Source organism: Thalassophryne amazonica, chromosome 9 (assembly GCF_902500255.1).
Source record: "Thalassophryne amazonica chromosome 9, fThaAma1.1, whole genome shotgun sequence".
Lineage (NCBI taxonomy): Eukaryota > Metazoa > Chordata > Actinopteri > Batrachoidiformes > Batrachoididae > Thalassophryne > Thalassophryne amazonica.
Genome location: NC_047111.1, coordinates 106,861,935 through 106,879,453, shown reverse-complemented (window position 1 = coordinate 106,879,453; position 17,519 = coordinate 106,861,935). Strand labels below are relative to the sequence as shown.

Genomic DNA, 17,519 nt, shown 5'->3' with positions numbered 1-17,519 from the left:
TGGTTTTAATTTTATTTTATTTTGTCTTGGTGGATCATGGGAATGCTGAAGAGTCAACTGATGTCGTTGATAAATGCTGCCGTGAATGAATGAGGCGCTGTGACTCTTTCAACTTTTAAAATAAGTTAATTTTCTTATTGTGGGACAAAACTCTGGTGTTCTCTGGTTCAGGCTGAGAAACACATCAAGAGCAGACAAAACACAGAGGGACTTCTTTCAAAATGCTACATTTTTTCAGCCACGACAAGGAATTAAAGTATTTTCAGACGTCATTTTCCAAAAACTAGACACTTTATGTGGATATGTTTTCGTCAGGCTGTGATGATGAATCCAACTCAAACAAACAGGTAAGATTAAGACTTTATATTTACTCCATGTGTGAAAGGTTTTAATATTTGTAACAGTTTGAACTGTTTGCATGAGGACTGCAGCTTTCAGTTGCTCAGCCAATCAATGGACAGCACCAATGGATGTAATTCAACCTATGAGTAACTTAAAAGAAATGTGTCAACAATCGCATAATTTACCTACAACGTATCGTCCGTGAATGTGGGACGTATAAGACATACGAGGGCATACGTTGAAAATATTGTGCATGACGAACATTTTTTGACATACTCACCATATTATGATTGATGCATATCAGCATGCTTCGACGTGCTCTTAACTTATGCAAAACTTACCCACAACTTATTAGACGTACGCCGTGTATGCCAGCATTTTTAATATGGTCAGCATACACTGTCTAAATCGTCAAGGTATGACAGGGGTGTTAGATCATTGGTTAGCATCCACGTCTCTATTCTGGGACATTTTATCCCGCTACACAATGGTTGATGCACAGCTCTGCATGTCACACGCAAAAAGTCACAAACTCAAGGAGGTGTGCAACTTTGCAATGTGTAGTAGAAGTGTAGCAGTGTATTGGCCCAATGTGTCATTTTGAAAGCCCTACATGTGGTGTGCACCCCTGGCAACACATAAAACAAGCTTAATTTCAACAATGTGGATGACAATACGGTCCATATTGATGTTAGCATAAATGTGAATTTGCTGCAGTAAGAGCGTAGAAGATGACATTTTGTCCATGCAGAGAGATTCTGATCATCTGTGTTGGTCTCTGTCACGTCAGAAGCTATTGATCTCAGTGATATGGAACCATCACATAGTCAGTGTCTGTGCCTCAATAACCAAAAAATGAGATGATGTCGAAGCATTTTATACTAGAAAAGTTTTAAAGACCAGCCAACCTAAAGTGGTACCTGTTGTCTTTGCCGTTCTGCAGCAGCGAGTGCCTGTCAGCGCCCGAGCGGTCCGTGCACACGTATGTGTTTCGGCGTGTCATGGTGCTTCCAGGGATGTTATTCTGTAGCAGGACAAAAAGTAGGCGTCATTAGACAATATTTTTCTGACACTCAGGGGAAGCTGTTAAAATGAAGCCCAGTAAATGCTGCTTCAGCATCACTACACACTATGTGAGGGGTGCATGGTGCACCTCAGCTGGATTTTAGCTTTAACTCACACTTAATTATTCCACTGTGTGTGACTGCAGAAATTAGACTTTCTAGTACAACTAGTTTCAGTCAAATTAATTTCATGACAAAATTGTTTTAATGCATTTCAAAAGTAAATAAAATAACTGATTTGACTCACCATTTAAAAATTTTCATAAAGTCAAATAAAGCAATTTCTTTAGAAAATGAGTCATTATTTTAAAATGCTGGAAAAAAATAAATTAAACAACTGCTTAACATAAAATGATTGTTTCTAAATTCTCTAAGCACCAAAAGAAATAACTGCTTTAGAAAACACTTAACAGTTTCAAAACGTTTAAATCACTAAACAAAACAACTGCTTCATAAAATGATTGTTTCTAAATTCTCTAAGCACCAAAAGAAATAACTGGTTCAGAAAAGGCTTAACGGGTTTCAAAACGTTTAAATCACTAAACAAAACAACTGCTTCATAAAATGATTGTTTCTAAATTCTCTAAGCACCAAAAGAAATAACTGGTTCAGAAAAGGCTTAACGGGTTTCAAAACGTTTAAATCACTAAACAAAACAACTGCTTCATAAAATGATTGTTTCTAAATTCTCTAAGCACCAAAAGAAATAACTGGTTTAGAAAAGGCTTAACGGTTTCAAACGTTTAAATCACTAAATGAAACAACTGTTTCATAAAATAATTGTTTCTAAATTCTCTAAGCACCAAAAGAAATAACTGGTTCAGAAAAGGCTTAACGGTTTCAAAATGTTTAAATCACTAAATGAAACAACTGCTTCACAAAATGATTGTTTCTAAATTCTCTAAGCACCAAAAGAAATAACTGGTTTAGAAAACACTTAACAGTTTCAAAACGTTTAAATCACTAAACAAAACAACTGCTTCATAAAATGATTGTTTCTAAATTCTCTAAGCACCAAAAGAAATAACTGGTTTAGAAAAGGCTTAACGGTTTCAAAACGTTTAAATCACTAAATGAAACAACTGTTTCATAAAATGATTGTTTCTAAATTCTCTAAGCACCAAAAGAAATAACTGGTTCAGAAAACGCTTAACGGTTTCAAAATGTTTAAATCACTAAACAAAACAACTGCTTCATAAAATGATTGTTTCTAAATTCTCTAAGCACCAAAAGAAATAACTGGTTCAGAAAACGCTTAACGGTTTCAAAATGTTTAAATCACTAAATGAAACAACTGCTTCAGGAAAAGATTGTTTCACAAAGCTCAAGGTATGAAATGAAACAGTTGCTTTAGAAAATGATTCATTGTCAACATGTTGAAAACACTGATGTGAAATTGTGGATGGTGCAGATTTACGATGCTGTGTTCACATGCTGACTGTAGAAAATCCAGTTTACCATCTGCAGTTTACAGCCAGCATGTGAATGCAACATGATCAATAAATAATTTGCTATTATGAACAACCGATAAAATAAAAAACAAACAACTTAAAAAAAAATGAGAAAACTAACAATGACTTTCAAAAATTAGCCACACTGATCCTGAACCCTAACCGTAACCCCCAAGGACCCTTAAGTGGAAAAAGTGGGTATAGCAAATGAATGAATGAAATGATTAATTTTTTAAATGTTTGAGAAACAAAACAATTGCTGTTGAGAAGTAAAAGGGAAAATAATATAGAACAAACAGCGCCTGATGACATGATGTTAGGTTAGGTCAGACAAAGGAACGTGCACTGCCACATCTACATCATGGAAACACACAAGACATGCAAGGTTAAACACATGCAGGTTAGGTGAATTGGAAACTTCATAATTGCCCAGGTCTCCAGATCTCAATGAGAAGAACCTGGTTAAATAAAGATAAAAGTAACGTAGATGGGTCCTTGGTGGCAACAATCCAGATCTGGGTGTGCTGGCTAAAATCTGATTGGCCGCTGAGGTGCTGCTGTCCTCCCAAAACCCCAATAAATTCCTGTATTTGTTGTGTAATTCTTACTCCAGAGCAGAAAGTGGCAGTAATGCACCCTTAAGGCGGATACCAACCTCAGTAAAACAAGAAGAATAATTACTGATTAAAAAAAAAAAAAAATACCAGAAGAAGAGTCAAAGTTTTTGAGCAAGGAACAATTTTTAAAATATCTTCAATGATGCATTTTTCTCAAATCCGGTGTTGCAGACTGAACGGTCCACCCTTAAAAATTGGTCCGCCTTGCTTCCACGGCGCATGCGTCAGTTCGGAGCTCAGCAGCTCCTCTGACAGCTTATGACAATCACTAAGTAATAGGCAGACATTATAGACGAATCCAGGTTCATTTCCAGACCAGCTATTACATGTTATTGCCGCCATTCTAATGACTTTCTCTCATAGCAGAAGACGTGGTCTCTTCACTCAAAGCGATCAAATGGATGAATGGGATTATTAACCCTCAGATGACAAGGTAAAACCTCTTAAATCATTCTAAAGTCAATTTTAAGCAGAAATGAGGCGACACTCTGTGACGCTTTGAAATGACCGACGCAGTGAACTCATCGGCTAGTAGCTCGTGTAGCTGCAGCGCTCTGATCGCTTCCGCCGCCTTTTAAGATGAAATAATGCTGAATTTATGTGGAAATGATTGTTGTACAAAAGCTTCAGGTATTTGTTGCTGAGACAGATGATGACTGGAGTGCAGTTTGAAGCAGAAACTAGGTGATAATCTGTGAACCGCGGCTAAAGATGCATGCGCACTGAAAGCAGAGCAGACCAATTTTTTTGGGGGGGGGGGGGGGGGGGTTCGGTCAGTGACACCGGAAGCAGCTAATGGTGAGGGAATGACTGGTGAAATTATGCACTTTACTGGAAAAGGTAACTGTGCACAGATGACGGACATACATTATACTTGACGAAATGTGACCACTTAATAGCTCGTGACTTGGAAAAAATTCTTGGTCTGCCACAGATATCTGATTTGCTCTCTCCACTCACTGCACATGGCCCAAATGCCACAGCTGACATTCCATCACCATGCAAGTGTTATTCACTTTCTGAGTCCTTCTACATGACCGTTAAAGTAAAGTAATTCCAAAAACACAAAGTAATTCCAGTGGAGGGCATACAATAAGGATGCTAAAGACATTTCATTGTCCTGAAAAGGAAACGGTATCACCAAACACCTCTGTCTTATGACCTCCTGACTCCATAAGCTCTTTGGAGGCGTCTCTTGATCTCAAACAGGCTGAGGACCCAGAGACATGAATCTCTGCTGAGATTAGAGAATCGCTCTACAAGTTCAACACTTTCACCGCATACAAATGGACAAGCTCAGGAAGTCATCGGAAGCCTGGATCTTATTCTTGATCCAGGATAAATGCAATCCCACACACTCTGACTCACTCATTGATTCCTCAAAGACCACAGATTCGTCTGCAAAATCAAGGTCAGTTAATCTCCCCTTGCCAACAAAGGCAGCAAAGCCGCAAGTCTCTGCAACCTGACCCAACACACCCAGACCACACTGACAAAAAACAAACATGACTTAAATATGTAAATATGCACATGTTCAGAATATGTCCAAATATCATAATTTTCCTGTGTTTCTAATTGAGAAACTGATACAGTATGTTATTTGGACACATTCTGATCACAATGCAACCAATGTACATATTTAAATCAGGTAAATCCAAACACTTTTTTGCAGTACATGTAAGCATTGAACACTGTAGGAACAAGAACACATCCTTGAGGAACATCAGTATTCCTTGACAAAAGTCAGAGATTTTGCCTCTGCTCTGCAGAGCAGACTATGATATCCAGTAAATTGTTGGGATCCCGAAAACTCTCAGGACATCCCAGAAAGCAGCCCGGTCAGGCAAAAGAAAAGGTTAGTAAAACTCATCATAGGCAGCACTTGTATTCAGTGAGTACTCACAGAGCTAGGCTTTGCTTGATGGCTGACTTCTTGGGTGTAATATTGGACTGCTCCAGTTGTGATTCCGCAAACATATTAACATAGATTAAAAAATAACATTATATTCAAATTTATAGCTATGAATCTATTTTAATATCATCTGCTGTGGTCATGGCACCACTGATGAGAGCGTTTTGTGAGAGTTTTCATGGTCCAAGATCCCGTGGATGCCCAATTTGTCTAATACCTGATGAACAGTATTTGCACTTCTGAGGTACACCTGGGACAACACTCTCTTACCGTGGTGGCAGTCATGTCTTTGCGGCGGTCTGGGATCTCAGATTTGTTGGGGTTGTTGGCACTGCTGACCATTGGACTAGATGGAGGGAGGCTGTGGCTTCCCATCACGCTGCAGCTGGCCTTTCGTGATGGCATCCGTCCCTCGCGCAGCTCTCGATCGCCCGTGCTGGTTGGGCTGCGTTTAGGATGCATGACTGGCATGGAGGGCCCACCTTAGTGCATGAGGACAACAGAGCACAGACCCTCAAAGCTGCTCATACGTAAAACCATACTGCTGCTACCAGAGCTTCACCTCTCCTCTCGGCCTCGCTTCCACGACTCTTTCACATAACTTGATCAACTTTATGCCTCTGGTAGTTACTGTAGGTCTGCATACACTTCCACTCTGCTCCTCATGGGCCTTCTGACTTTCCACATACTGATTATTAAATTGTCCCTGTCCAACTATCAGTTGGTTTCAAAACATGCACATTACAATTGCTGATACTCTCTTTGTTACTTCTCATTTGACCAAAAGTCCAAAACTGAAGATCACCAATTTCTAAAAAACATTAACGTTATCACTTATTTAATAGAGATGATGACATCACAAAAGCTGTTCAACACAAAACAAAGATTCTAGGCTTCATACATTCACAGAAAAGATGATAATAATTGCTTAGGTGCGTCCGTGACTTTTTTTTTTTTTTGAGGGAAATGAATGTGTGGATTTACAGACAAACGATGAGTGCAGGTAGTTACTGGGGGTCACGCCACCCCAAAGAAAACAGAACCCATGAAAACTGTAATAAATCCTCCAGTACATTTCTTGAAACACCAAAATATAATTTGTTACCGTGCAAGTAAAAGCTACAGTGTATACCATTTAGTGTCATCTTGTGGTGAGGCTGCAGACTGCATTAGGCCTTTTTGTTCCCTTCACTTTTTCACTTCTTTGGAAAAAGGGATTCTTACTGCATTGCGTTTTCTTGTGATATGCAAAATGCATGATCCCCCATTGCACAAGAATGAGAGTTCTCAAACTTGTTAGCCTGCACTAGTGAAGAGTGTCTACTCATCACTAGTGCACTGTGTAGGGGAGCAACCGTGATTCCTCTTCTTATTTTTCCCAGTCTTTCAACAGTGCTGCAAATGTGTAATACGGTGAAATTGTGCAGTGTGGCAGCCATCATGAGGGAGCCCACCCTCGTGTAGATATAAAGGACTTTATTCTAAGATTATGTAACCACACTGATTGGTTGTTGCAGGTTGTATAACATTAACATTAGCATTAAGAAATGCCCCTAAAACATGCACACATGCTTTAAATTTTAGTTTTCGTCCCTTTAATTTGATCTACCTCCAAACTAATGGCCCAGTCACATGGCACACGACGATTCCTGAATGAAAGGAGAAAATAAAAAAGTAAATTTGTTGAGAAAAGGTGGACGAAAGAGCTTTATCACTGAATAGCCTGTGAAGCAAGAGCGCAAAAGGGACGAAAGAAAACAAAACAGAAGCTAACGATGTTGACGCTTTAAATGAAATGCGCCTGGAGCCACAGCTGGAGCAGTGTGTGTCTGCATCTCTGAGTTCCAGGACTCGGCACTATGATGGAGCTCATAGCGCCTGAGTCCTGGAGAAACTGCAAACAAAAGCTGTGGAGAGCTATGCGCACATCGGTGGACCCACCTGCTCTGGTTCCTTGTCCAGAACAAAAGAGGGATCATCTACTTCATCATCAGAATCCATACTGTCTGATGACACGCTGCGTGCTCCGTCTTGCTCCAATTAAAAAAAAAGAGAAAAAAACCTCTGGCATGCCGTGGTCACTGCTGTATCACTGTATTGTTACTAAGCGATATATATATATATATATATATATATATATAATATATATATAAATTGATTTATAACAGAAAACTGTCAAAACAAGGAATAAATATAAATGTAAAAATGATTGAATATATCAGAGCAGTAAATTGATCAGTCCATGTGAATGCGCATTGACTCACATACATGTGCGGTTATTTCAACCAGCTGCAGCTGATCCACAATGTGAATTCTGCCTTCCAGAACAGCTCTTATATAATCATTTGAATTATCTACCTGTTGCCATATGTACAGAAGGGCTGGATCGTCATTCCTACACTCATACTGTTATATTTAATAAAAAATAATAAGCGCACGAAGCAGCTGCTGCTGCGTTCAAGTGCCGTCGGAAATTACACAACTTTTTGTTGTTTCAAGCAGTTGCTTGTGGCAAAATAATTAATTGTATCCACACAAAAGATTAATTCTGGCCTATATAAGGTGCCTGAGCCCACTGAAGCTGACCCCCCACCCAGATAAAAAAAATCCAAGCAAACAGGTTGAGTTTGCCCTGTAATTTCCCATGGTACATGAAGGCAGCAGCCGTCTCAGCGCTCACAAGCCGGCTTCTGCACTGTGTGAAAACATTCAGCTGGTCGAAAGAAGTCAAACTAAACAATAACGTTACAAAAACTAAGCAAACGATTAAAAAACGTCAAGAACGACAGCAAAACAAAACACAGATGAATTGAGGTTTTCGTTGCCCTTCGTTCAAATTTTTCAAGTTTAAAAATCCTGACGAAGGGCCAGCTGCAGGAGCAAAGCTGCACGAAGGTTAAACGATGCCAACAAAAGTCCAGTTTTCTTGTTTTGTTAGGGCTTCGTTGCCCTTCATTAAGTGCTGTGTGACTGGGACATTAATGGCATCTCATCCAGACCAGGTTCAAACCTTTAATTAAGTTTCAGGGAAATTCCCTGATTTGATCATGAATAATCGTACTAAAAATAAACTGATGAGGATAAAACACACCCTATTTGGCAAACGTAGTAAACAGTCAAACATCTCAGCCGTTATCAGAAATACTGTACATTTATTCACAGCTACTTTATGAAAATGAGAAGCAAGCAGAGAGACTCACAGAAGTCACTGTGCCGTCGCTGCCTGTGGTAGGTGGAGGCACTGCGCTGGGTCTTACTATGTGAGGAGGAGGAGGATGAGGAAGAGGAGCCGGCGGCTGTGGAGTGCTTGCTGGTCCCATTTGTGATGGGGCTGGGTCGAACCCTTGCCAGGGACAGGGTACTAGTTGTGCGGGCATCACTGCCATCCTGTAAGAGCCATACTGATGGTCAGTAAGGTGTTTAATGCTGTGCATCTAAAAAAAAAAAAAAAAAAGCAAAAAAAATTAACTAGAGCACCGCGCTCATAGAGCACAAACCTCCACCAACACTCGTCTCCAATTCCACAAAGTTTTGGAAAAATTTTTATAATATAATATATAGATAATTTGCCTCCCCCTGCTGGAATGGCGTGTGACTCCAGAATGTAATTATCAACGTCCATTGGTCAGTGTTGTTGGATAATATCCGTAGTATCTCCAAAAATATTAGTCCTAACAACATTCCGTTTTGGTGGCGTTCATCCTTGACCCAAAATACATCAGCATAGCAAATGGAAAATGTCAGCTATCCCCAGTTTGTCTGTGATCAAAGTTTCACACACGCATGCATTCATACATATACACAGAAACCACTTCGCTTTTTTAATATATTGTGGCGAGCTGTGCAGAAGAATGAAAACAGAGCCAGAGCTTTTTGTCTTTTCTGCATTCTGCCACAAGCAGATGCTTTTATTTTTACACACCAAAAACAGAGACACTGGCGGAAGACATCAAGCACACTACACTTTTCACTCATGGTAATGGCAACATGACACTTAAACTGACTAAATCTAATGAACTACAAACTACACACACACACACACACACACACACACACACACACACACACACACACACACACACACACACACACACACACACACACGCACAGAGGACACTTGGCTATTATAATATAGATTCCTACTGAATTAATATTCCTACTAAATAAATATATTTAGATAACTCACATCGCCTTTGCGGCCCAGCAGTAAGTAGGTAGCGGTGACCTCATTGTATTTCTGATTGAGTAAAGAATCTTTAATTTCCTCTGGAGTGAAGCCCATTCCAACCATCACCTCTGAAGGACAAAAAGAAGCACAAAAAAGTGAAATAAGCATCTTGCATAATCATTGTATTGTCTTTTGTTAAGGTGGAGAATTTATGTCCTATGTCCATATAGTGTTCTGGCAGAAAAGCACTGAGACAGCTCCCACAAATGCTTCATCCCAGTGGTTTCAGTTGGGGAAAAACAGATGAGGTTTTTTTGTGTCTATTGTGGTAGATTTTGAGTGAGAAATAAGTAAAAATAAACCTCTCCTCCTGGTTGCCTGAAAAGGCAATGCAGTGACGTCAGTGTCTTTCTGAAAAGCTCAGGAATTTTCAACTTAAAAGCGCTTGGACTGGAGAAAAAGATACTGGATGCAGGGTTTTTTTTTTTCTCAAGGTGGCTTCATGTGGCCACATACATTCTGATCTCATTTGGACCAATTGCAAAAAGACACTGGCAACCAGAAAAAAAAGCCCTATATGGACAACTGGGCCAAACCCTTGGTGCAAGCTTGCAACCAGAGTGGCACTCCAGACCATCTGACTCACCAATACGGGCTGGATCACTGTAGTCTTCAACGGGTTCTATATGTGGCTTCAGATCATCTCCTTCATACCCTGTATTTATCCACTTGTCCTTCATGACTTGCTGCAGTTATGGAAAATACACAAAATGTCAGTTGCTGATGCTGTGTTTTACATGAATGGCAATTTTATGGTGCCAAAGAACAAAAATACATCTTTAATAGATCTCGCTGTGAGCGATGATTCATGTTCATACAGTGTTTTTGATGTGCCGCCCCCAACCCCCCACCTTGGTGAACATGTGTTTTGTTCTTTTGTTCCCTCCCCTAGCTGTGATTGGCCAATATGACATATGACTAGTTGTCACATGTCAACACTGTGGGACTGGAAAGAAGGGCTGTTCTGGGCTCATTCACCACTTCTTCTGCTATGAGAGGAAGTCGTTAGAATGGCGGCGAAAACATGTAATAGCTGGTCTGGAAATGAACCTGGATTCGTCAATAAAGTCTGCCTATTACTTAGTGATTGTCATAAGCTTGAACCCTGTTGTTGTAGCGTATTTGTTTATTCAGGGCTGTGAAATGAAAATTGTGAAATCCGAGGAAAATTTGCAGGGGCCTGAGGGGCATAGGGCCCCAGGAGCAGGGGTCTCGGGCCCTGTGGGATCCCAGAAACCAAATTAATTTAGTTTCTAATGATACATTTTCAGCATCTCCTGGAAGAAAAATCTCAAAAGACGTGCATATTTAAATGATCCCAGATTCAACCTTTCATTTGAACTGTCAATGATAATGTTGAAATAACAGAATATGACGTGGAAGTAGGACCTGGAATGTAAACCAAATTATGCATCAACTCAGAACAACTAAACTACATGAAATTCATGAAGACTGAAACGATTGTTACAGCATTTCAAAAACCACAGCTAAAACTTGGAGAATATTTTGAAAATTGTAGTAAAACAGCAATAACATACCTTATAGTAAAAAAGCCACATATTCTTGTGTATATTTCTGTAAATCCACTCAAAGCCACAGTGTCTTTTTCTAATGAAAAAAGTCCATCCATCCATCCATTTTCTTCCGCTTTATCCGGAGTCAGGTCGCTAGGGCAGCAGCTCAAGCAAAGCCGCCCAGACCTCCCGATCCACACACACCTCCCCCAGCTCCTCCGGAGGAACCCCAAGGCGTTCCCAAGCCAGCCGATGTAGTCCCTCCAGCGTGTCCTGGGTCTTCCCCGGGGCCTCCTCCCAATGGGACGTGCCCGGAACACCTCTCCAGTGAGGCGTCCAGGCGTCCCGAGCCACTCATTTATATCCTTGTGTAAATTCACGTAAATCTATTCAAAGCCACAGTCTTTTTTCCTAATGAAAGAAAGTCTAGATTAATTAAAAAAGCCACATAATCTTTTCTAAAATCCTGTTTGAACAGCACAATGTTTATTTTCCAGAAAGAGAAAAATTCTTACCGTGTTTCCTGATGGCACAGTTCGCTTTTCCCGTTTCTTTTATCTTTCAGGTGTGTTGATGAAGCCAGCGACAATTCCACAGATTCTTGTCCTTATCAGACTTTTTCAAACAGTCTTTCTCGCCATCTTCTCTCTGTCCAACGTCGGTCCGTGACAGAGACATGCTGCACAATTGTTCTTTTAAGAACTTTAGCGCTCTAAAGGTTTGCGATGTCCACATGCTACATTTAGCTTAAGCTTGGCGCAGGAGACACACAACGTCGCCGCAGCAACCAACCAGTCTCGTTTTATGAGAACTGTCACAACAGCCAGGCTTTTTTCTCCTCGAAACTCCGCGGATCCGAGCACACTGATTTGTATCTGTAACACACAGATCAGTGTCCGCGGACCACTGCGGTCTTATAAAACTTGCACGATGTCATTAAAAAAAAACACTTTGCGATAGACATTTTAAAAACTCAGTGACGATCACGATTACAGAGTTCAACACCAAACCCGCCTACCCATGATGAAATCCGCGGAATTTCCCGGATCCAAGGAGTTTTCACAGCCCTGTTTATTACTAGCTCAACACTGAGCAGGGGTGGTGGCCAAGAGGTTAGTGCACTTGGTTTCAGTGCGGAAGGTTCCAGGTTCAAACCCCACCCCTGCCACATTTCTCCATGTAATGTGGAGTTGCGTCAGGAACTTTTGCAGATCCACCTTAGATTTGCTGTGGCAACACTGAGTGCAGAACTGGGGAGCAACCAAAGGACTTGCTTATTAGCTCAACAATGACAACACAGGATCTGCAGCACTAAGCTTCTAGCCCCTCCCATCTCGATCGACTGATGCCACTCTCTAATGCAGGGGTCACCATCCCGGTCCCTGGACAGCACCTGCCCTGCATGTTTTTCCACGTCTACCTACTCAGGTCACACCTGACTTTTACCTGAGGCCAAAATATGGCCATCAGATATTGTGAAGGCTTTCTGTCTGTCCATCCGTCCATCTGTGCTCAGCACAAGTCCAAGGTCTTCAGATTCACAGGGAACATGCTTGGTACACAGACCTCAAACAAGTTCAACGACGGCTAACGTTGACCTATTTTAAGAGGTTAAAATGTCACATTCTGTTTCTTATTTTTATGCTCATAAAAGAGTATTTTAGCATTGCGTTATATTTTAAAATCAGTGTTTTCCAGCTCTTGATTGGCTGAGAACACCTGACAGAGTTAACTGCCTGGGAGTGGAACAGGGAGAGTTAGAAAACATGCAGGGCAGGTGCTCTCCAGGAACAGGTGCTCTAATCTAACTGCAACATTAATCCAAGTATACAACAACAAATACAATAAGAGGAACACAATGGTTTGGGATTCATATTGTTTGCCACCATCTTTCTCCACATTTTTTCGTCTCCATTGCTGATGACTTTATATTTTGGAAAACTGTTTGGAAGCAAAATTGTGAAAATAGTTGCCAATCTCACAGCACATTTGATGTGAATATACCCACATTTATTGTAACTGATTTGAAAGTGAAAAAGCTGCCATTTCATGGCATTTATTTGTGTTACTGATGCTTCAAAGGCTTCATTAAGATGATGGAATTAGCAACCATTCTACATGCTCTACTGGCACGGTGAGGTATCAAAAGACCTCAGTTCTTGGTTCTTTTGATTTGCATCCTTTACAGGGTTATATGGTCACTTTGTGCTGTGTGTGGTTCTCCTAACCTCTAGGGTGCAGCGTTTGGTAGGATTGAGCACTAGAAACCGACGTAGGATCCCCTCACAGTCTGTGGACATGTAGAAGGGCACGCGGTACTTTCCTCTCAACACGCGCTCCCTCAGCTCCTGTTGGTCACAAATATCACATAATACACATGGTATTTAAAAATTCACAAAAACAAGGCAAATATATATATATATATATATATATATATATATATATATATATATATATATATATATATATATATATATATATATATATATCTCAACTTCAACTTTCATCAACTTTTTTTTTATATAGCGCCAGATCACAACAGACAGTTGCCCCAAGGCGCTCTATATTGTAAGGCAAGGCCATACAATAATTATGAAAAACCCCAACGGTCAAAACGATCCCCTATGAGCAAGCACTTGGCTACAGTGGGAAGGAAAAACTCCCCTTTAACAGGAAGAAACCTCCAGCAGAACCAGGCTCAGGGAGGGGCAGTCTTCTGCTGAGACTGGTTGGGGCTGAGGGAGAGAACCAGGAAAAAGACATGCTGTGGAGGGGAGCAGAGATCGATCACTAATGATTAAATGCAGAGTGATGCATACAAAGCAAAAAGAGAAAGAAACAGTGCATCATGGGAACCCCCCCACAGTCTACGTCTAAAGCAGCATAACCAAGGGATGGTCCAGGGTCACCTGATCCAGCCCTAACTATAAGCCTTAGCAAAAAGGAAAGTTTTAAGCCTAATCTTAAAAGTAGAGAGGGTGTCTGTCTCCCTGATCTGAATTGGGAGCTGGTTCCACAGGAGAGGAGCCTGAAAGCTGAAGGCTCTGCCTCCCATTCTACTCTTGCAAACCCTAGGAACTACGAGTAAGCCTGCAGTCTGAGAGCGAAGCGCTCTAATGGGGTAATATGGTACTACGAGGTCCCTAAGATAAGATGGGACCTGATTATTCAAAACCTTATAAGTAAGAAGAAGAATTTAAATTCTATTCTAGAATTAACAGGAAGCCAATGAAGAGAGACCAACACGGGTGAGATATGCTCTCTCCTGCTAGTCCCCGTCAGTACTCTAGCTGCAGCATTTTGAATTAACTGAAGGCTTTTTAGGGAACTTTTAGGACAACCTGATAATAATGAATTACAATAGTCCAGCCTAGAGGAAATAAATGCATGAATTAGTTTTTCAGCATCACTCTGAGACAAGACCTTTCTGATTTTAGAGATATTGCGTAAATGCAAAAAGGCAGTCCTACATATTTGTTTAATATGCGCCTTGAATGACATATCCTGATCAAAAATGACTCCAAGATTTCTCACAGTATTACTAGAGGTCAGGGTAATGCCATCCAGAGTAAGGATCTGGTTAGACACCATGTTTCTAAGATTTGTGGGGCCAAGTACAATAACTTCAGTTTTATCTGAGTTTAAAAGCAGAAAATTAGAGGTCATCCATGTCTTTATGTCTGTAAGACAATTCTGCAGTTTAGCTAATTGGTGTGTGTCCTCTGGCTTCATGGATAGATAAAGCTGGGTATCATCTGCTTAACAATGAAAACTTAAGCAATACCGTCTAATAATACTGCCTAAGGGAAGCATGTATAAAGTGAATAAAATTGGTCCTAGCACAGAACCTTGTGGAACTCCATAATTAACTTTAGTCTGTGAAGAAGATTCCCCATTTACATGAACAAACTGTAATCTATTAGACAAATATGAGTCAAACCACCGCAGCGCAGTGCCTTTAATACTCTCTGTATTGCTCTAATCTCTGTAATAAAATTTTATGGTCAACAGTATCAAAAGCAGCACTGAGGTCCAACAGAACAAGCACAGAGATGAGTCCACTGTCCGAAGCCATAAGAAGATCATTTGTAACCTTCACTAATGCTGTTTCTGTACTATGATGAATTCTAAAAACCTGACTGAAACTCTTCAAATAGACCATTCCTCTGCAGATGATCAGTTAGCTGTTTTACAACTACCCTCTCAAGAATCTTTGAGAGAAACGGAAGGTTGGAGATTGGCCTATAATTAGCTAAGATAGCTGGGTCAAGTGATGGCTTTTTAAGTAATGGTTTAATTACTGCCACCTTAAAAGCCTGTGGTACATAGCCAACTAACAAAGATAGATTGATCATATTTAAGATTGAAGCATTAAATAATGGTAGGGCTTCCTTGAGCAGCCTGGCAGGAATGGGGTCTAATAAACATGTTGATGGTTTGGATGAAGTAACTAATGAAAATAACTCAGACAGAACAATCGGAGAGAAAGAGTCTAACCAAATACCGGCATCACTGAGAGCAGCCAAAGATAACGATACATCTTTGGGATGGTTATGAGTAATTTTTTCTCTAATAGTCAAAATTTTGTTAGCAAAGAAAGTCATGAAGTCATTACTAGCTAAAGATAATGGAATACTCAGTTCAATAGAGCTCTGACTCTTTGTCAGCCTGGCTACAGTGCTGAAAAGAATCCTGGGGTTGTTCTTATTTTCTTCAATTAGTGATGAGTAAAAAGATGTCCTAGCTTTACGGAGGGCTTTTTTATAGAGCAACAAACTCTTTTTCCAGGCTAAGTGAAGATCTTCTAAATTAGTGAGACGCCATTTCCTCTCCAACTTACGGGTTATCTGCTTTAAGCTACGAGTTTGTGAGTTATACCACGGAGTCAGGCACTTCTGATTTAAAGCTCTCTTTTTCAGAGGAGCTACAGCATCCAAAGTTGTCTTCAATGAGGATGTAAAACTATTGACGAGATACTCTAACTCCCTTACAGAGTTTAGGTAGCTACTCTGCTCTGTGTTGGTATATGACATTAGAGAACATAAAGAAGGAATCATATCCTTAAACCTAGTTACAGCGCTTTCTGAGAGACTTCTAGTGTAATGAAACTTATTCCCCACTGCAGGGTAGTCCATCAGAGTAAATGTAAATGTTATTAAGAAGTGATCAGACAGAAGGGAGTTTTCAGAGAATACTGTTAAGTCTTCTATTTCCATACCATAAGTCAGAACAAGATCTAAGATATGATTAAAGTGGTGGGTGGACTCATTTACTTTTTGAGCAAAGCCAACAGAGTCTAATAATAGATTAAATGCAGTGTTGAGGCTGTCATTCTCAGCATCTGTGTGGATGTTAAAATCGCCCACTATAATTATCTTATCTGAGCTAAGCACTAAGTCAGACAAAAGGTCTGAAAATTCACAGAGAAACTCACAGTAACGACCAGGTGGACGATAGATAATAATAAATAAAACTGTTTTTTGGACTTCCAATTTGGATGGACAAGACTAAGAGACAAGCCTTCAAATGAATTAAAGCTCTGTCTGGGTTTTTGATTAATTAATAAGCTGGAATGGAAGATTGCTGCTAATCCTCCGCCTCGGCCCGTGCTACGAGCATTCTGACAGTTAGTGTGACTCGGGGGTGTTGACTCATTTAAACTAACATATTCATCCTGCTGTAACCAGGTTTCTGTTAGGCAGAATAAATCAATATGTTGATCAATTATTATATCATTTACCAACAGGGACTTAGAAGAGAGAGACCTAATGTTTAATAGACCACATTTAACTGTTTTAGTCTGTGGTGCAGTTGAAGGTGCTATATTATTTTTTCTTTTTGAATTTTTATGCTTAAATAGATTTTTGCTGGTTATTGGTGGTCTGGAAGCAGGCACCGTCTCTACAGGGATGGGGTAATGAGGGGATGGCAGGGGGAGAGAAGCTGCAGAGAGGTGTATAAGACCACAGCTCTGCCTCCTGGTCCCAACGCTGGACAGTCACAGTTTGGAGGATCCAAGAAAATTGGCCAGATTTCTAGAAATGAGAGCTGCTCCATCCAAAGTGGGATGGATGCCGTCTCTCCTAACAAGACCAGGTTTTCCCCAGAAGCTTTGCCAATTATCTATGAAGCCCACCTCATTTTTTGGACACCACTCAGACAGCCAGCAATTCAAGGAGAACATGCGGCTAAACATGTCACTCCCGGTCCGATTGGGGAGGGGCCCAGAGAAAACTACAGAGTCCGACATTGTTTTTGCAAAGTTACACACCGATTTAATGTTAATTTTAATGACCTCCGATTGGCGTAACCGGGTGTCATTACTGCCGACGTGAATTACAATCTTACCAAATTTACGCTTAGCCTTAGCCAGCAATTTCAAATGTCCTTC

The 17,519-nt window shown here is 40.4% G+C and overlaps 1 protein-coding gene across 1 annotated transcript in view; it reads right to left on the bottom strand.

Moving 5' to 3' along the window:
- mark4a (MAP/microtubule affinity-regulating kinase 4a) overlaps window positions 1–17,519 on the bottom strand; it is a 95,416-nt gene that overhangs the window by 15,079 nt on the left and 62,818 nt on the right. Inside the window, exons 9-14 of the mRNA XM_034178924.1 lie at window positions 13,357–13,476; window positions 10,201–10,300; window positions 9,573–9,682; window positions 8,587–8,773; window positions 5,657–5,868; window positions 1,263–1,366 (exon numbers count right to left, since the gene is read on the bottom strand). Coding sequence (XP_034034815.1) covers window positions 1,263–1,366; window positions 5,657–5,868; window positions 8,587–8,773; window positions 9,573–9,682; window positions 10,201–10,300; window positions 13,357–13,476 — 833 coding nt within the window. The remainder of the gene's footprint in view (window positions 1–1,262; window positions 1,367–5,656; window positions 5,869–8,586; window positions 8,774–9,572; window positions 9,683–10,200; window positions 10,301–13,356; window positions 13,477–17,519) is intronic.